Source organism: Rhamphochromis sp. 'chilingali' (genome assembly GCF_963969265.1).
Source record: "Rhamphochromis sp. 'chilingali' genome assembly, chromosome: 18".
Classification (NCBI taxonomy): Eukaryota; Metazoa; Chordata; class Actinopteri; order Cichliformes; family Cichlidae; genus Rhamphochromis; species Rhamphochromis sp. 'chilingali'.
In genome coordinates, this window is record NC_137945.1 from 4,970,396 (window position 1) to 4,991,047 (window position 20,652).

At 41.2% G+C, this 20,652-nt stretch overlaps 1 protein-coding gene across 7 annotated transcripts in view; it reads right to left on the bottom strand.

Moving 5' to 3' along the window:
- LOC308386423 (uncharacterized protein) overlaps positions 1-20,652 on the bottom strand; it is a 99,606-nt gene that overhangs the window by 78,180 nt on the left and 774 nt on the right. For 5 of the 7 annotated variants that reach the window (XM_080865936.1, XM_080865933.1, XM_080865930.1 and 2 more), the window contains exons 2-3: positions 19,631-19,736; positions 508-1,104 (exon numbers count right to left, since the gene is read on the bottom strand). In XM_080865936.1, the coding sequence (XP_080722062.1) occupies positions 508-1,104; positions 19,631-19,648 (615 nt within the window). In that variant the 5' untranslated portion in view covers positions 19,649-19,736. Of the gene's footprint in view, positions 1-507; positions 1,105-2,475; positions 2,582-4,463; positions 4,733-19,630; positions 20,220-20,652 lie in introns of those variants that run through there. The other 2 variants (XM_080865932.1, XM_080865931.1) reach the window with 2 other exon arrangements.

The following is a 20,652-nucleotide window of genomic DNA, read 5'->3' on the forward strand; positions in this document are numbered from 1 at the left end:
TTGCACAGCACCTGAACAAACAGGTAATTTAAAATGCAGCGTTTCTATCAACAAACATCAGCAAACACACAAACTGTTTGTGTGCAGTTTGTCTCACAGTGTGTTGCTGGCTAAAGGTCCAGCTGCTGTACATCACAGGGAGAGAAAAGAAAGAGAGCTAACTTCACTCAGAGATGGAGAAAGATTAGACACACAGGACAGGAGAGGAAGAAGAGAGGTTAGATTTAAAGGGAAGGACTGCTCAGTGGGATTTGATCAACTGGAGATTAAAGCTTACATGTAAGTCCTCATGTGTTGAAATCAGATATTGGGTCTGTACATGTGACACGTTTTTTTTTTTTCAGATTATGAAACATGCTGCAAAACAATCTGAGGCAGATTAACTGTGCCGCCTCAGATGCAGCCTTTTCCAGGCAGTAGAATTGCTAACATGCTAACACAGTTTAATTTGCGGAGTTGTTCCAAACACTCAGGCTACAATGACAAGATAAAAATATAAATACATACCTCACAGTAACTGCGCTTGTAGAGTCTCTTTCTGGTGTGGATCTGTTGGTGTCGTCTCAGGTAATGTGGAGATTTAAAAGTCTTCTCACACAGGTCACATTTATAAGGTCTCTCCTCAGTGTGGGTAAACATGTGGCGTTGTAACTGTGCGTCTCCTGTAAACTGTTTGCCACACTGATCACAGCAGTGCACATCATGTCCGGTGTGAATGCGTAGATGTGTATTTCGGTGCCCTATCTGACTGAAGGTTTTCCCACAGATGTCACAGCTGTATGCCTTAATTCCAGAGTGGGTAACTAGATGCCTCTGTAAGTGGCCACTTTGAGTAAAAGCTGTGCCACACTGATCACAGCTGTACGCTTTAACTCCACTGTGGATGACTTTGTGTGTTTTTAGGTGACCCTTCCTGGAAAAAGTCTTTCCACACAAGTCACAGCTGAACGGTTTCTCTCCAGTGTGGATGATCTGATGATGTTTTAGATTAGACTTCAGAGTAAAACCCATCCCACACTCATCACAGGTGTATGTTTTCTCTCTCTTTCTTCTGTGAGGTTTGTCGGCCTCCTGAGAGCGCTGACTTCTCGCTCCATGTTGGTCCTGCAGTGACAGAGATACAAACAGAGGCAGTGAGTGAAATGCAGTCGTGGAACAAACTCAACCTTCAAACTCCCTCCATTAACACTAGTTTTAAACCTGAAGGTGGAGTGTGGCACCAAACACCTTAAAGGTCTCTTATCCCCACCTGCTGGTAGTGGAAACACATTACATCCAACCTGCTGTTAAAAATAATTCATGACTGTTCAAACACTAAAATATTTTTTCCTTATTTTCCTTAGTTTTACTTCCCACAGAAAAAAAAAAACACTTTCTACTCATTATATTATCAAAACAGACTTTTTACTTTTGGTTTCAAACATCAAACCAATTTGAGCCTGAAAAGTAAGACATGAAAGACAATCCTGATCGTGTACTAATCACCAGGGTATGAAACATAAAAAGAGATGAAAGACGCAAAACTGTGAGTCATAGCCAGGAGTTAAAGTGAGACGTTGTTCTTCTTTCTTTTTTGCACAGCACCTGAACAAACAGGTAATTTCAAATGCAGCGTTTCTATCAACAAACATCAGCAAAATTCAGTTGTGTACATCCACAGAGAGCAGCAGGTCAGCTGATCACAGCCTGTACTTGAATAAAATCTACTGGAGCTCTCAACAGAAATTATTGTGAGCTGTGATTCTTTTCCCCACGCTGAGCCACTACAGCTGATTTTAGGGTTCCCACCTGCTCAATCCCACTTTAACCTCTTCCCTGCTCATGTTCCTGTTTAGAGGCAAAGTCACCCTCTACAATGTAGGCAACAGAAAATACACATATGTTTTATTTTCCTTTATTTTCCACTTAACTGATTCAAACAGAGAACCTTTATTAGAAATAAATAGTTTGTATTTCATTTACTAATCTTATTTTATTATTACATTAATAAAGCACAAGGTTCAGTTAACTTTGGATAAAAACATGTGGTTAAAATGTTCTTCAAGGAGCTACTTTTACTTTCTTACTCTGATTACATTTCAGAGCCTGTACTTTTTCACTGTTACTTAAGTAAAGAAGTTGAATGAATACTTTTACTGAAGTATTTTTTAACACTAATATCTGTACTTAAGTATAGAGTAAAGAGAGTTTGAAGAGTTTCATAATAATTTCCCACTCTACAGAGCTCAGCTGACAGCTTCTGTCTGATATCGGGCTGCTGTTGTGGTGCTATGAACGTGTCTTTTTGGGGATGATGAAAAAATGTTTTGTCTATTTGATTAATAAATATTTTTTATGAATAAACCTTCCTTGTTTTAACATGTGCTGTGGTCTCTAAAAAACAACATAATATACAACACAGTCATATAACAGGTTGGGAGGATGAGAGTTTTAGACGTGACTGATTATTTGGTGAAACTGTGATATTTTCCTCACCTTCTGTGTTGAGCTCATTGTTTCCTCTGTAGTGACTCAGCTGAGTCCAGATGGCTGAAAATGTTCCTCTGCTGCTCCGTCAGACTCTTCTCCTCCTGCTGATCAGCTGGGACACAAAACAGATCTTTGTTAGGCTCCACACTGCACTGAAGAGTCAAAGTGTCTAATATGTTCATCTGACAACACAAAGTACAAGTTTCACTCTGATTGCTTGTAGAAATCTTGTGAGACGTGTTGTGCTGCAAAGTGAGGAAACTCTCTCACTCACTTATACTTCAGGAGGAACTTTGTGACATTGGCTCTAATATTCTAAGCAGCCCTTTACTATGACAGGGCCAGAAAGTCCTATTTGAAGGTTTGGGAGAAGGACCATGTTAAAGGTGGATTGGGGTTTATACACTTTGTTATGATACAGGTAAGGCTGTAAGAGCCTGAGAAGGTGTCCTGAATGAACCTCTAAAACCAGTTTTCAGCTAACGACTCTGCTTCAGTCTGGAAAACAGCAACTACAAGTTTAAAGACTCCATCAACAATTCACACCCAGCAACAGCCTGAACAGCTCCTCCTGTGGTTTCCACAAACAGGGACAGACCTGTTACTCCCCCACCCCACACTTTCAACTGCTTCAGCCCCCCAGTCCCACCACCTCCACCACTCCTAAAAGTTTGATTCTGTGCAGCCATTCCCCAACTGTCTGTGAACGGTACTGTCCTGATTCTTTGATGTTGGGCTGAGAACAAAAAAACATTACTCAGATCTTGTCCAGTCAACAACAATTATTTATTAAGCACATATGTGGGAGATGTACACGACACCACCCTCAGCGTAGTCCAGTAGATCTCAAAGAGGAAGCACTTCGATAACCAGTTTTACATGTCAGGGTTCACGCCCCTTCATGCGTAAGCAGATAACATAACATGCGCCAGTGAGTTACAGTTGTCTGCAACTCCTTTTATAGTATTGATGTTTGTTCCTCACTAATGGTTTCAGCACTCTCTCACCTCCATCTGTTTCCTGTTTCTCGTTGTGAGGCCCCATGATCGTATATGACACATCCTGAGTACATCCTGTTCTAATCTGCGCAGGCACGTATGCAGTTACAAGCAAAACACTACTTTAAATGTCTTCCAGTTTAAACCTTCTATCGCCTCTTGATTAGTATGGCACTTATTTTAAATTACAACATTTATATTTCCCACAGTACTCATGGTCATTGATCAGTGGTTTAAGTGCTTTCCTTCCTGCTTTGACTGCAGCTGTGTTTGACACAGGAAGACATTATTACATTCTTCACGATTATACTTTATTCTTTTTGGGGGAAGTGCAGCTTTAAACCTTCACATGATTCAAGTCAACCCAACAAATCAATCTGAACGATCACAGGTGGGAAAAACTTCTGTAGACAAAATGAAATCAAACCCAACATTCAATCCACAACATGATTAAAAACATGATTCTCCCAAATCACGAAGAGCTGCACATTAACCACCACAATATATTTTTATTCTCTGTGCTTTCAAATATGAACACTGTTTACTTTCATCTCTGTTTCATTAGTTTTTGTTAACATCTTCCTGTGCATCACTTTACAGCAGCCACACTCATTAAAATGAGACTTTGTAGGAGTTCACTTCCTCTCATGTGTTCATCCACAGCAGCTGGACAATAAAGTTTATTGTGACCCTGATACTGCAGCAGATCGCTCTCATCCATTTCCTGTTATCACTTCAAATAGAAACGAGGCTGTAGAGGTTTGGTGCAGGCAGAAAAACAGCTGCAGGGACAATGAAAAGACTTTTCTGCTCCAACTTCTCCCAGCATGCTGAGCTAATGATTAGTTGGTGTTTTTCTCCAAACACTCTCTCACTCTTCTCTCAACGTGTTCACAATAAACTGTGAACAGACACCGAGGAGAGCAGCAGAAGACCTCATTCAGGAGCTAAACTCAACATGAACTGAACTCACAGTAAAGTTAGCTCGGTGCTTACCTTTAGATGAGCCCACAAACCGAGAGAAACTCCGCGATGAAGCTGCAACTCTTTCCAAACACAGGAAACAGATCAGGGAGCAGAGACCCACGTGGTTCACGCTGATCTCAGCTACGATCCAGGAGACAAGGGTGGGCAGATCGATGCAGATATCGATCCAAACGCTGGTTTAGTTTGTTTTATCATCCAAAATCAGGATTTTACTCGCTTAGGATGAAACGGTAACTCCGTCTGCATAAACTGTGTCCAGCATGTGATCCCGGAACAGACTTCTTCTTCTTTGTATTGGTTATTGGCGGTTGTCAAACACCAAAATGGTGCATTACCGCCACCAACTGGTGTGGAGTGAAACGTCGATACCAGAATCCTCCCTCAATGTATACTCTGTTTTAAAAACTGGAATAAGGCCTGACAACTTTCACTTCTTGAACCCTTTTGCAGTAAACTTACGTTTTGAACAGCGGGCGCGTCAACATTATCCCCCTATTCAGCTTCTCGGCGACTCAAAGGTTTGACAGTCACCAATAGTAGTGATCAAACCAGTATGTCCAAATCTTATTCCAGATATGACCACCTCCTCTCTCCTACTCCTTCCTGTGCTTCTCATTTCTCCTACCCTCCTTAAATTTCTTTCTCCCTCCCACTGTTTTTGTCATGTTTCCTTTATTTCTCGCCTTATTATACTCGTTATCTCTGTCTGACAGAAGTTAATAGCCAGTTCAGTTAACCCATGTTTTGTGGCTTTCTTCACAACTCTGTCATTTCATTTCCTCTGACTCCATAGTGAGCTGGAATCCATAAAAAGCCAACTATAAGTCCCATCATGTGTATTTCGTTAAATGTTTGCTGAACCTCTGTTAGTACATCTGCTCTACTTTCTGAGTGGCTACACTGTAAACTGGCCAATGAAGAGCTTCAGTCTGAACAAATGCCTGATTGTAACGGTCACATGTCTTCTACCCACTGAACAGCTGACAGTACTGGAAGCATTTCTCCAGTGTGTACTGACGGTCCACCATTGATCCTTTTCAGGTACCACAAATGCTACCCCGGTTTGACTGGCTGTATTCTTTGATGCACCTGTATATATTTGTACATAATTATAATACTGATCAATGTAAGTCTGTACTGTATGTAAGTTTAAATTAAATTCCCTATTCTTGTTCTTCTTTTCGTGTAATGTGAAATCTACTGTGACATCAGAATATTTGGCTCCAGCTTATCCCAGGAACAACATTGGAGATTTGAGCGCAGTCCTAGGAACAGCTAGGATGCACAGGACCCTCAAGCCCCCAGGCCTCTGTTAGAGGACCTGAGCTTGAATGATAAACCACCTGCACGGGCAAGAGGGGAATTTATCATCTTTCTGTCTGGTTGTTTTTTTTTTAACATCTATTTTTTATTATTTGTTAAGAGTGAGTACAAGAAAAAAATTATTATAATATGATGTGTTAAACTTGTTTAGATTATAGGAATAAGGAAGGATTTGTCTGTGTTTTAGTTTGGCTTAGCTGTAGCCTGAGAGTGTGTAATTGTTTAGAGAGAAAGGAATTTATGGACACTGGGGGTCTGCTGTCATAAATGGAGGCAGGAAGCTACAGTGTGGGGTTGCTGATGCTGATGCTTGTACCTTTAATAAAAACTCATAATTGTTATAAGTTAGAAGTAGGTTTGAAGGAGACTCTCCACATGCTTATCTGTAAATGTAAGACAACAAGAGGCCACTGGCCCAGTGGATGCAGAGTGGGGGTCTCAGTGTTTGTAATATGTTAACTCTGTTTTGTGTGTTGTCTAAAGTAATCTGATGTAGCTTGGTGAGGAGATTACTTTTGACCGGCAGGAAGTCACAGAGACACACACACACAGTGCTTTAACTGTTACGCACCCACATGCACACTCACTCACGTGCACACACATACACACGGGTACGCGCACACACAGGCAAGAGTGAATTCTGGTCCACACTAGTTAGTGGCGGCAATGCCCCACCTCCTTATTTGCAAACCACGAAAAAAAAGTGAGCATGCACCAGGAGAGGAAGACTGTGTCCAAATTCAGGGGATTGATACTTCAAATGCCGCATTTGTAGGCAATTATGTCACAGTGATGCGATGAAGGCTTTTCAAAGTCGAAGAGTCCTCCAAATGTGGTGACGAACGTGTCCTACTTTTCCACAGATTTCAAGGATTGGTTGGGTGTGGGGCGGAAGGGGCTTGAGCACCCGTCCCTTTCCTGATGGGAGCCCAAAGTGCCCGTTTGTTGAGGCATTTTTTTTATGTGTGTGTACTTGTGGAGTCCTGTCTGTGCCCCTCAAAAATAATATTTAACTATCAATCCTAGTTTTTGCTAAATAAAAGGAAATGACTTGCATCAGTCACATGATCGCCATTAACCAATGGGTATTTTTGAAAATGCAGATTTTTCTATGTGTTTGCACCTTTCGTCCACACGAAAACGGCGTTTTTGGTCACTGAAAACGGAGATTTTTAAAAACTCCGGCCAGAGTGGATATTTTTGAAAACTCAGTTTTTGCATTTACGTGTGGACGAGAAAAACGGAGAAAACGCAGCGTCAAAGGTGTGCGCCTTTTTTGACGTCACACTGTGCGCCACGTTATTGTTTCGGTGAAATGAATTTCTACAATACTATTACTGTTAATTGTGCTCTCTGCAGTGTTTAAATGCTTACATATACACACAGTTACTGTCCCTCCACACATACGACTGGGTTCTGCTTCTATGCCCCAGCTTTGTTTACTTTTTCCCACTGAGGCTTCCAGACTTCTGATTGGCCAACATTTCTGCACGGTTAGGAATATTTTTGCACTGTTGCTTTGGCATGTTCATAGCAGCGTTTTCCTTCATTTCTGCCTTTACGTCTGGACGGGATTATTTTTTAAAACGAAAATGGAAAATCTCCGTTTTCAAAAATACCCGTATACGTGTGGACGTAGCCACAGACTGATGCGACAAAACCAGTAAGTAGGTGTACAGTGCACACTGTAGTCTACAGCACACAGTATTAGCTTATTACGTACACGTTGGTAAGTTGTCTTGTGGCAACTGACGAATTGAAACAATTGAGCGTGCTGTGTGTGCAACAGCGCGACACACATTACCTGTCCTTTTATTAACTGTACAAGTAGTGCTGGTCGTAGCTGCTGGCTAACTGGGTAAGGCTGTCATGGGTCTGTAGCTCTGTCACCGTTTTATGGAACATATTTAGTTTTAAAGTAAGTTACAGGGCTTCTCCTGCCTTTCCGCGAGGGCTTGTATTTCACTAAAAGCTATCTAATATTCATGTCCACATAATTATGGATGATTATAATTAATATTATATATAATTAATATTTAAAAATCACACGCTGTATTTTAAAGAACATACATTAAGAAGCAGATCATATTAGATTTATATTTTAAATAAGACAAAATGCTGATTTTACAGCAGTAAAATGATTGTATCTCTACAGTTTAAACATGTAATAAGCTTTCTGCCTGCACAGAGTGAATAGTGAAACGAATACATCATGAATACAATATTTCATATTTATTACTTTCCCCCCCTCATTGCCTTATTATTGTAGCTCTAGTAATAAATAATAAGGGAAGGATTCTGGATCAGCACCATGATGCCCAAAGTATATCCAGTATTCTGAAGAAGGTCTAAAATGTCACTGTGTGTGTTTTATGTATATAGATTTTTAAAATTATTATTCATGATATGACATGTCCAGACATGGCTGGTAAGGACATGGGGAGGAAACAGAGCTGTGTGAGGCTACTAAAGGCAGAGGATTCCTCAGCAGCTGGATTACAAAGAGCACAGGTAACATTAACACATGGACCAGTTGTTGGAGAGGTATTCCAGTATAAGAATAATAATAAGCACAACTGGAATGTTTTGCTGCTGTCACAATTTTTATTATAGATTAAGTGCAGGAGTTGTTAGGTGTGGATAATTACATAATAGTTTATTGCAATAGCAAGTTGTGCCTTGTTCTCAGATGGACACCAAGTGGAGAGTGATAGATGAGATGAGGGGATGTCATATACTGGCATGAATTCAAAATTCTGCTCCTCACATACAAGGTCTTAAATAATCAGGCTCCATCTTATCTTAATGACCTTGTAGTACCATATCACCTTATTAGAGCACTTCGCTCTCGCACTGCAGGCTTACTTGTTGTTCCTAGAGTATTTAAAAGTAGAATGGGAGGGAGAGCCTTCAGTTTTCAGGTCCCTCTTCTGTGGAACCAGCTTCCAGGTTGGATTTGGGAGACAGACACTATCTCTACTTTCAGTTCTGTTCTAGGATGCCCTCTGGACCTAGAGGTGGTGAGTGACAGGAGAATGGTGGCTAAGCTGTCATCCCTGTTGGACAACATCTCCCACCCCATGCAGGAGACTCTGACAGCTCTGAGCAGCTCCTTCAGTGGCTGCGGCACCTATGATGTGGGACGGAGAGATTTCGCAGGTCTTTCCTCCCCACTGCCATCAGACTCCACAGCACAAGAAAGACTTCAACTGACTAAGCACACACATCCACACATGTGCAATACTCTTTCTGGCATCGTTGTATTATACTCAATTCTATATAGCATTTGTAGTCTATTTTATTCGATTGTATGTAGTATTTTATTTCATTCTATTCTGATCCGTGTTAAGGACAGAATGAATGGGGCCATGTATCGTGAGATTTTGAGCCACAACCTCCTTCCATCAGTGAGAACTTTGAAGATGAAATGAGGCTGGGTCTTCCAACATGACAATGATCCAAAACACACCGCCTGGGCAACAAAGGAGTGGCTCCGTAAGAAGCATTTGAAAGTCCTGGAGTGGCCTAGCCAGTCTCCAGACCTCAACCCCATAGAAAATCTGTGGCGGGAGTTGAAAGTCCGTGTTGCTCGGCGACAGCCCCAAAACATCACTGCTCTCGAGAAGATCTGCATGGAGGAATGGGCCAAAATACCAGCTACTGTGTGTGCAAACCTGGTAAAGACCTATAGTAAACGTTTGACCTCTGTTATTGCCAACAAAGGTTATGTTACAAAGTATTGAGTTGTATTTTTGTTATTGACCAAATACTTATTTTCCACCCTGATTTACGAATAAATTCTTTACAAATCCTACCATGTGGATTCATGGATTTTTTTTTCACATTCTGTCTCTCACAGTTGAAGTGTACATCTGGTGCAAATTACTGACCTCTGTCATCATTTTAAGTGGGGGAACTTGCACAATCGGTGGCTGACTAAATACTTTTTTGCCCCACTGTATTATTCCAGTGTTTTTTCTCAAAATTTTCTATGCAACTTTGCACTGTCCATTGCTGTAACAAAAATTTCCCACACGAAGGATTAATAAAGGTTATCTTATTTTATGCAACCAAGACTACATATCTCCCGTACTGGCATCCTTACAGTGGCTGCCAGTTAGGTTTTGAATTAATTTTAAGATTTTATTATGTGTTTTTAAGGCGTTGCATGGGTTAGCACCCTCAAACCTTTCTGATCTTTTAAATTGGTTCGCTCCTGTAAGATCACTGAAGTCTGTGGATCAGATGCTCTTAGCTGTCCCAAGGTCCAGATTAAACACAGAGGATAAGAAAGGTCTGGCCTCTCTTATCTGGAAACAAAATTAACAAAATTCATTGAAAAACCTGTGGCAAAAATTCCTTTTAGTTTTGTTTTGTGAAGCTACAAACTGATGAACTAGATTACTGGTAGAATGATGTATAGAATGATGTTTTTTTCTACAGTTGACAGGCTAACAAACCCTCCTGTGTCAGTGGCAGCTGAACTTCATTCGACCATGACCTGCAATGACTTTGCCAAATTCTTCACAGAAAAAATCCAAAAGATTAGACAAGCAATTGGTACATCAACAGCAGATTCAGGATATGTACTGTGTCCACCGAAAAACTGTTTAAACACCATGAAACAGTTTCACCCGATTAACAGCAAAGACCTGGAGGACATCTTAGGTCAACTGAACTCCTCCTCTTGCTGTTTAGATGTCCTGCCAACAGGTTTTTTCAAAAAGGTCTCAAAGACTTTGGAGTCAGACGTGTTACAGATCGTCAACTTTTCTTTATTATCAGGTGTGTTTCCAGAACCACTAAAAACTGCTGTAATCAAACCTATACTAAAAAAGGACAATCTTGACAAGACACAAATGAACAACTACAGGCCGATCTCAAATCTCCCATTTTTAAGTAAGATCATTGAAAAGCAGTTTCTCAACAGCTCAATTACTTCTTAAAACAGAATAACTGCTATGATGCCTTCCAGTCAGGTTTTAGACAGAACCACAGCACTGAAACCACTCTGACCAAAGTGTTCAATGACATATGTCTGAACACAGACAGTGGAAAAATGTCAGTCTTAGTTTTACTGGATCTCAGTTCAGCATTTGATACAGTTGACCACAACATATTACTCAAATGACTGGAGAACTGGACAGGTCTTTCAGGAACTGTACTAAACTGGTTCAAAACATACTTAGAAAACAGGAAATACTTTGTATCAATAGGTAACTTCACATCTGAGCAGACAAGTATCACATGTGGAGTTCCCCAAGGTTCCATCTTGGGACCCCTTCTGTTTAACATTTACATGCTCCCACTGGCACAGATTATAAAGCACAACAAAATAAACTATCATAGCTATGCAGATGACACACAAATATATATCACAATGTCACCAGGAGACCGAGGCCCTGTACAGGCTCTTGGTAAATGCATTGAGGAAATTAATGACTGGTTGTGCCACAATTTTCTCCAACTAAACAAAAACAAAACTGAAGTAATAGTCTTTGGTGCCAAAGAAAAACGATTACAGGTCACCAGAGAACTTCAATCTATACACCTAAAAACCACCAACCAGGCGAGAAATTTGGGTGTAGTGATGGATGCAGCCCTACACTTAGAAAAACACATTAAGACAATAACAAAATCAGCTTACTATCACCTCAAGAATATTTCAAGGATAAAAGATCTGATGTCTCAATAGGACCTGGAAAAACTAGTCCATGCATTCATCTTTAGTATGCTTGATTACTGTAACAGCATCTTTACAGGTCTACCTAAAAAATCAGTCAGACAACTACAGCTCATTCAGAACTCTGCTGCTCGAGTCCTCACTAAGACCAAAAAAGTGGACCACATCAGTCCAGCTCTGAGGTCCTTACACTGACTGCCTGTCCGTCAGAGGATAGACTTTAAAGTCCTGATGCTGGTCTATAACGCTCTGAATGGTTTAGTACCAAAATACATCAGTGACCCAGTATGAACCTTCCAGATCCCTCAGGTCATCTGGATCCATTTTTCTTTAAATCAGTTCTCAGAGTCAGAACCAGACACGGAGAAGCTGCATTCAGCTTTTATGCTCCTTATATCTGGAACAAACTCCCAGAAAGCCTCAGATCAGCTGAAACACTCAGTTTATTTAAATCCAGGTTGAAGACTCACCTGTTCTCAGCTGCATTTGAATAAAGCACCAAATCCACACTTTTAAGCTTAAATTTCAAAACTTACATTTTAACTACTGATTTTATCGACTGTTTTTTAATCAATTTTAAATCGTGCTTTTTATTTGTTTTTGTTTTTGAATGTCTCTGTAAAGCACTTTGAATGACCTTGTTGTGGAATTGTGCTATATAAATAAACTTGCCTTGCCTATAAATGAAACATGGTTTGCCCTCTTATGCATATTGTAAAGATGTATCATGACTAGTAATGTGGGATACCACTGATTTCATTTCTGATTCGATACCAAGTAAAATTCAGGCTGGTATCGATGATACTGAACCGATACTGATACTTTGTACAAAAAATTATTTTATTTATTGTATCTTCTATTGTATCTCCAATTTTAGCGTCATCATGATTACAGGACATCAGACTACTTGTTCTTATCACTTAATAATGCAGAAGTCATCATATAATAAAAAAACTGAAGTGGTGCGCTATTTGAACACCTTGCTGGTTATAACAGAGGTAGGTACGGGGTTATTTAAGGTCAAGGGTAATTCTGTCCAGGTGTTGCTGATGAGAAGGGGCAAACCATTTCCTACTGTGCTTAGCCTAGTTACTTGTTGTCTGTGTTTAAATGGAAATTTAAATGGACGTTGCAAAGGAAATAAATGCACCTTTAAGCCCCCTCCTTGATTCAGAGTCTTTCCCTTGTCATGTAAATGGTCTCCTTGACTCTGGTCTCAAACAGGCGTTCCTCCCTGTCCAGGATGTGTACCTGTGTTCCTGGAGGACAGGCGGGTCCATGGACCAGTCCACAGCTGAACACCGTACTTGGGTTCAACTTCCAGTGAAACTGAGGCCACAGCTCAGGACAATAGAAGATTGAAAAATGCTGCCTGGTCTAATGGGTCTCAATCTCTGCAACGTTCAGCTTTCAGAATTTGTCTTAAACAGCATAAAAGCATGGATCCATCCCACCTTGTATCAGGAAAACATTGATGAACTCTGAGCAAATGAAACCACAACTTTAAAAAAATCAATTCCCAAAATTAATTGTTTCGACATCTTAAACACAAAATCATAAGTTTTAATACCTACAGCAAGTTTAGGGAAAAATAAAAGATTTTAAAGATCTTTCAACCTTTTCTTCTCAAATGTAAAACAGCAGATGGAACTTACATGCGTCTTTTATGGAATTGTCTAAAAATATCTAAATTCTGGCTCTGCATCAACAAGGAAATGAACTTGATACTAAACTGTAAGATCTGTAAAGATCCGGGTCAATTCTTGCCACAGTTGCTGCCTCTGAATAAAAATCTGGACAAAAAGAGATCCACATTATTAAATTAAGCTTATGTTTAATGTCAGGAGATGTGTTATTGAACTGGATTACGGAGCAGCCCCGCTACTGTAACTCAGTGTTACAAGGAAATTTTTCATAACTTTCAGGTCAGATTTTTAATAAGCTGCAGGAACCCTGTTCAGTGTGAGTGGAGAGGAGCCAAGTCTCCTCCTCTGATAAACCTCCATCTGTGCCACTGAAAACAGTTCATCTGACTGACTGTAAACATGTTTCCATTTGTCACTTCAGCCTTTACTCTGAAATACAGGAAATGAAATCACAGCTCAAAATTCTTCATCCAACTGCTGGAACAAAGCGAACCACTCGACATGAACACTGAAGCAGAACAGTTTAGAAAGCTTAAAATGAGACTAGAGAACCATTTTCATTCATAGTTGCCTCATCAGATCTTTACAGGAGATTCACTCTGAACTCTGTGGAGCCTGATCTCAAGGGTTTTGAGTCTGACCCTGAAAGCAGAGGATCTTTCTGTCTCTTTAGATTTACTGTGATGGGAGTGATTCCAGCCCCGAGTGATGACACTGATGTTTGCACAGAGCAGATAATTTAGTGAATGTTTGGGCACATTGGTAACAGTGAAACAGTTTATTAGTAACGTGGGATCGTTTGTGTCTGGAGTATGAACTGAGATTCCTGAAGCTCTTGTCACACTGGTCACAGCTGTAGTTTCCTTCCATGTGTGCACGTTCATGATAGTTACGATTAGCTGATTGTGAGAAGCTTTGGTCACAGTGTCTGCACTTGTATGGTTTCTCTCCTGTGTGGACTCGTTTGTGTGTTTTAAGCCCACCTGCAGCAATGAAAGATGACCCACACTGATCACAGATGTGCTTTTTTGTCCCGCTGTGAATGAGTTCGTGTCGTTTTAATCCATTTGATGTGCTGAAGCTTCTCCCACATTCATTGCAGTATTTCAGTTTGTCTCCAGTGTGTTTACGTTGATGTATTTTCAGGGTTTCTTGCCGACTGAAAGCTTTGTGACAAAGGTCACAATGAAAGTCTTTCCCACCACCACAGTGATGACAGGGTTGAGAACTGGATCCATCTGTGTCGCTCTGCTTCTAAACAAAGACACAACGACAGTGTAAGTCAGTCCTTCAACATTTTTATCCTGAACGTCGCCTGAAATAAAGAGCAAATAAAAAACAAACAAAAATCATAACTGAAATGAAAATCTGAATAATCACTCAGAGCTGCTTTTTCATGCAGTAGAATTGCCGAAACATCAGAATCAGTGAGCTGCAAGCTTTCAGCCCCGACTGTGTCTGTGCTGTCGGGTGAGAAAGGCGACATCTCACTGATTCTGATCTGCGAGTCGGCGCTTTGTGTTTACGTCTTTGTGCAGAATCCGTGTTCCTGCTCTCATTTACTGTTTGGTGGTTGTCGAAATTGTATGAGGTTTTACCAGAGATTCGGGCGTTTCGGGAAAAAATAAAATTATAATAAAAAATCGATTCAGGATTTTAATGAATCGATATCACGTTATCCATGCCAGACTCGATTTTAATCGGTAAATCGATTATCAAAACCCAACCCTAGCTAAGACAGTTTAATGAGCAGAGTTGTTCCAAACAGTCAGGCTAAAATGACAAGATAAAAATATAAATACATACCTCACAGTAACTGCACTTGTAGAGTCTCTTTCTGGTGTGGATCTTTTGGTGTAGTCTCAGGTCATGTGGAGATTTAAAAGTCTTCTCACACAGGTCACATTTATAAGGTCTCTCCTCAGAGTGGGTAAACATGTGTTGTTGGAACTGCGTGTTGGTTGTAAACTGTTTGCCACACTTTTCACAGCAGTACACATCATGTCCGGTGTGAATGCGTAGGTGTATATTTCGGTACCCTATCTGACTGAAGGTTTTCCCACAAATGTCACAGCTGTATGCCTTAATTCCAGAGTGGGTAACTAGATGCCTCTGTAAGCTGCTACTGTGAGTAAAAGCTCTGCCACACTGATCACAGCTGTACGCTTTAACTCCACTGTGGATGACTTGGTGCTGTTTCAGAGCATCCTTCCAGGAAAAAGTCTTTCCACACAAGTCACAGCTGTACGGTCTCTCTCCAGTGTGGATGACCTGATGATGTTTTAGTGAACCCTTCCCAGTAAAATCCTTCCCACACTCGTCACAGGTGTATGTTTTCTCTCTCTTTCTTCTGTGAGGTTTGTCGGCCTCCTGAGAGTGCTGACTTCTCGCTCCATGTTGGTCCTGCAGTGACAGAGATACAAACAGAGGCAGTGAGTGAAATGCAGTCGTAGAACAAACTCAACCTTCAAACTCCCTCCATTAACACTAGTTTTAAACCTGAAGGTGGAGTGTGGCACCAAACACCTTAAAGGTCTCTTATCCCCACCTGCTGGTAGTTCTAACACATTACATCCAACCTGCTGTTAAAAATAATTCATGACTGTTCAAACACTCTAAAATCATTTTTCCTTATTTTCCTTACTTTTACTCCCCACATTAAAAAAAGGACTTTCTACTCATTACATTTTCAAAACAGACTTTTTACTTTTGGTTTGAGGAATTTGAGGGGAGTTATTTCATCACTAAGGGCATCAAACTGATTTGAGCCTGAAAAGTAACACATGAAAGACAATCCTGATCGTGTACTAATCACCAGGGTGTGAAACATAAAAAGAGATGAAAGAGGCAAAACTGTGAGTCATAGTCAGGAGTTAAAGTGAGACGTTGTTCTTCTTTCTTTTTTGCACAGCACCTGAACAAACAGGTAATTTCAAATGCAGCGTTTCTATCAACAAACATCAGCAAACACACAAACTGTTTGTGTGCAGTTTGTCTCACAGTGTGTTGTTGGCTAAAGGTCCAGCTGCTGTACATCACAGGGAGAGAAAAGGAAGAGAGCTAACTTCACTCAGAGATGGAGAAAGATAAGACACACAGGACAGGAGAGGAAGAAGAGAGGTTAGATTTAATCAATCAATCAAAGCTTTATTCACCACATGCAGGTTGCCTTGCAGTGAAATGGGACCCCCCCCCGACCTTACACACACAACACAGACATTACATGGGGATACAAGTTGGAGATCGGTAGCGTTACAGAAAAACACTTAAATGTACACTACAATGGGAAAGTACAAGAGGAAAAAAAGAGACCTCTACTCGTGCTGTGCTTCCATGGTAGGACAGCATGAGAACAGGAAACAAAAAACTTCTCTGTACAAAAAGCACATAAATGTCCACAGCACAACTTTGTGAAAGACATGACAAGCCACAGGATTGGGTGAGGAGTGAGGAGTAATCCGAAGCGAACACAGCAGCCGCCCTGCACAGCGCTACCATTCCAGCACACAGACCCGCCGTGTTCCCCCGCAGGAAGCAGGAAACAGGAAACAAGCATCGAAGGCGTTTGGAAAGGGAGGGGGATGAGTGTGTGCTTATCAGTGTAAGTGTATGTGTGTGCGCGTGTCCAGAGTTCAGCTGAGACAGTGTCCTCCGCCCTATCAGGCTAAGTAAACAGTCTTCCAGCCAACCCAGGTGGCCTTGCATGGAATGGGAAGGAACAGACTAAACACAGTCGTTATCAGGGTGTTTTGTTCGGCTCCAGCCTTGAGGCCGCAGCTGGCGCCGAAGGGGTAGCCGCATGAAGTGATGATGGTTTTTACTTTAGTGCGAACAACTCATATGTATTTCAAAGCTGTTCCAACGCTGGTCTCTCAATCTCCTGTTGGAGAGCCGTGAGCTTCTCCATGATGTTATCCAAACTTACGCTCCGTGATGTTGTCATTCTTGTGGTCAAAGAGCAGGTTCTGAGAACTCACGACCGCAGTGCACTTCCCAAGATTTGATCCAATTTGCGCTCAAAGGTGTTATTGGAGCTAGCCCCTCCAGATGTAATCCAGTTTTTCACTCAGAGGTCTTGTTCTGAGTATTCACGGCAGCCATGCGTTCTCCAAGATCTTCTCCGTGCTGCACTCAATGAGCCCATTTTGAGAAACTCACGCCTCGTCCCATCATTTCAATCCCGGCGGGCAGCCTTGTGGGGGTTTGAACAGTCAGTTCCACTTCCTTAATTCTGCGATAAGCCAGGGCCAAGCCAGCTCCGATCAGCAAGAACCCTGTTATCATGGTTCCGAATAGGTAGATATCTTAAGCACTCAGGCTCACCCGAGCCCAGACTTCTTGTTGAGAAGGGGTGTCAATTGCATTCACAGACCAGTTGATCAAATCCATAATTCCTCAAAGGGAAGGACTGCTCAGTCGGATTTGATCAACTGGACATTAAAGCTTACATGTAAGTCCTCATGTGTTGAAATCAGATATTGGGTCTGTACATGTGACACTGTGTTTTTTCAGGTTGTGAAAGATGCTGCAAAACAATCTGAGGCAGATTAACTGTGTTATTTAAAGACTGCATGAAGATCCTCTGCAGGTTAGTGCAGGATAAACAGGTTCGTTTGCTGAACTGTGATGGATTTAAAGTAAAGAACAGTGTGTGACTGGTGCACAGTGACTGTGGTGCTCATGTCACAGTTAGATTACATCAAGTGTAGCAGAGATTCATTTAAACTGAAGCTCATGATGCTGACATTCATTCACTGAGTTCCACCTTCATACCAACAGTATAGTGTCTAATATAAAGACAGTGTACTGTCAGTGTAGAGGATGGAAATCAGCCAGGACAGCTCATGAAACATCTGCTGACATCTGGTTGAATTCAGTTGTGTACATCCACAGAGAGCAGCAGGTCAGCTGATCACAGCCTGTAATTTAAGAAAATCTACTGGAGCTCTCAACAGAAATTATTGTGAGCTGTGATTCTTTTCCCCACGCTGAGCCACTACAGCTGATTTTAGGGTTCCCACCTGCTCAATCCCACTTTAACCTCTTCCCTGCTCATGTTCCTGTTTAGAGGCAAAGTCACCCTCTACAATGTAGGCAACAGAAAATACACACATGTTTTATTTTCCTTCATTTTCTAATTAACTGATTCAAACATCCATCCATCCATTCGCTTCCGCTTATCCTTTTCAGGGTCGCGGGGGGCGCTGGAGCCTATCCCAGCTGTCATAGGGCGAGAGGCGGGGTACACCCTGGACAGGTCGCCAGTCTGTCGCAGGGCCAACACACAGGGACAGACAACCATTCACTCGCACATTCACACCTGATTCAAACAGAGAACCTTTATTGGAAATAAATAGTTTTTACTTCATTTACTAATCTTATTTTATTATTACATTAACAAAGCACAAGGTTCAGTTAACTTTGGATAAAAACATGTGGTTAAAATGTTCTTCAAGGAGCTACTTTTACTTGTTTACTCTGATTACATTTCAGAGCCTGTACTTTTTCACTGGTACTTAAATAAAGAAGGTGAATGAATACTTTTACTGAAGTATTTATAACACTAATATCTGTACTTCTACTTAAGTATAGAGTAAATGTACTTTTGCCGCCTCTGATCATTTCTATAATATTATTTATATCAGTGATGGCCAAATGAAGCTTTCTGAAACACTGAAGCTTGTATTGAAAAAGGTTCATTACTCGAAGCTTTTCAACACAGTCCTCTTTGGTGACATCTGCTGGCCAAAAATGTGAAGAGCAGCTTGAATCTACAAATTATAATATAGAGCTTCATTATAATTGCCCACTCTACAGAGCTCAGCTGAGAGCTTCTGTCTGATATCGGGCTGCTGTTGTGGTGCTTTGAACGTGTATTTTTTGGGGTGATGAAAAAACTGTTAGGTTTAATGTATGTGTTGTAGGTTGCCATTTAAAAAGCTACACAATGCCATTTAGAAAGCTAGAATGCTTCTGTTTGCTATCTAGGTAACCTACGCATATGACTACATGCATGACATTGATAAGGGGAACAAGCAGCCTTGAGAAGAACAGATTCTACCAACAACAATCTGGGACAGCTGCACTCTCATCATATAACCACACACAATGTATAATCACACTTGCACAGCACAATCACTTCGTAACCAGTTATAGTAGTTTCTCATAGGTAATACAGCAACAAGCTTTATGCTTCATGTGTGTAACCAATAAAAACAACCTGCAGGGGGAAAGCAAGTTGAAGTGGGTTGGAGACAACTGCTTCCCCCTCGCGAGTGAAAACTTGAGCTCTGTGTGACCTCGTTCCTGAGTGAGTTTCTGTTTATCCAGCAGTATCAGGGGTAAAACTCTGACAAATGTCCATTTGATTATTAATAATGTTGATGAATAAACCTTCCTTATTTTAACATGTGCTGTGGTCTGTAAAAAACAACATAATATACAACACAGTCATATAACAGGTTGGGAGGATGAGAGTTTTAGACGTGACTGATTATTTGGTGAAACTGTGATATTTTCCTCACCTCCTGTGTTGAGCTCATTGTTTCCTCTGTAGTGACTCAGCTGAGTCCAGATGGCTGAAAATGTTCCTCTGCTGCTCCGTCAGACTCTTCTCCTCCTGCTGATCAGCTGGGACACAAAACAGATCTTTGTTAGGCTCCACACTGCACTGAAGAGTCAAAGTGTCTCATATGTTCATCTGACAACACAAAGTACAAATTTCACTCTGATTGCTTGTAGAAATCTTGTGAGACGTGTTGTGCTGCAAAGTGAGGAAACTCTCTCACTCACTTATACTTCAGGAGGAACTTTGTGACATTGGCTCTAATATTCTAAGCAGCCCTTTACTATGACAGGGCCAGAAAGTCCTATTTGAAGGTTTGGGAGAAGGACCATGTTAAAGGTGGATTGGGGTTTATACACTTTGTTATGATACAGGTAAGGCTGTAAGAGCCTGAGAAGGTGTCCTGAATGAACCTCTAAAACCAGTTTTCAGCTAACGACTCTGCTTCAGTCTGGAAAACAGCAACTACAAGTTTAAAGACTCCATCAACAATTCACACCCAGCAACAGCCTGAACAGCTCCTCCTGTGGTTTCCACAAACAGGGACAGACCTGTCACTCCCCCACCCCACACTTTCAACTGCTTCAGCCCCCCAGTCCCACCACCTCCACCACTCCTAAAAGTTTGATTCTGTGCAGCCATTCCCCAACTGTCTGTGAACGGTACTGTCCTGATTCTTTGATGTTGGGCTGAGAACAAAAAAACATTACTCAGATCTTGTCCAGTCAACAACAATTATTTATTAAGCACATATGTGGGAGATGTACACGACACCACCCTCAGCGTAGTCCAGTAGATCTCAAAGAGGAAGCACTTCGATACACAGTTTTACATGTCAGGGTTCACGCCCCTTCATGCCTAAGCAGATAACATAACATGCGCCAGTGAGTTACAGTTGTCTGCAACTCCTTTTATAGTATTGATGTTTGTTCCTCACTAACGGTTTCAGCACTCTCTCACCTCCATCTGTTTCCTGTTTCT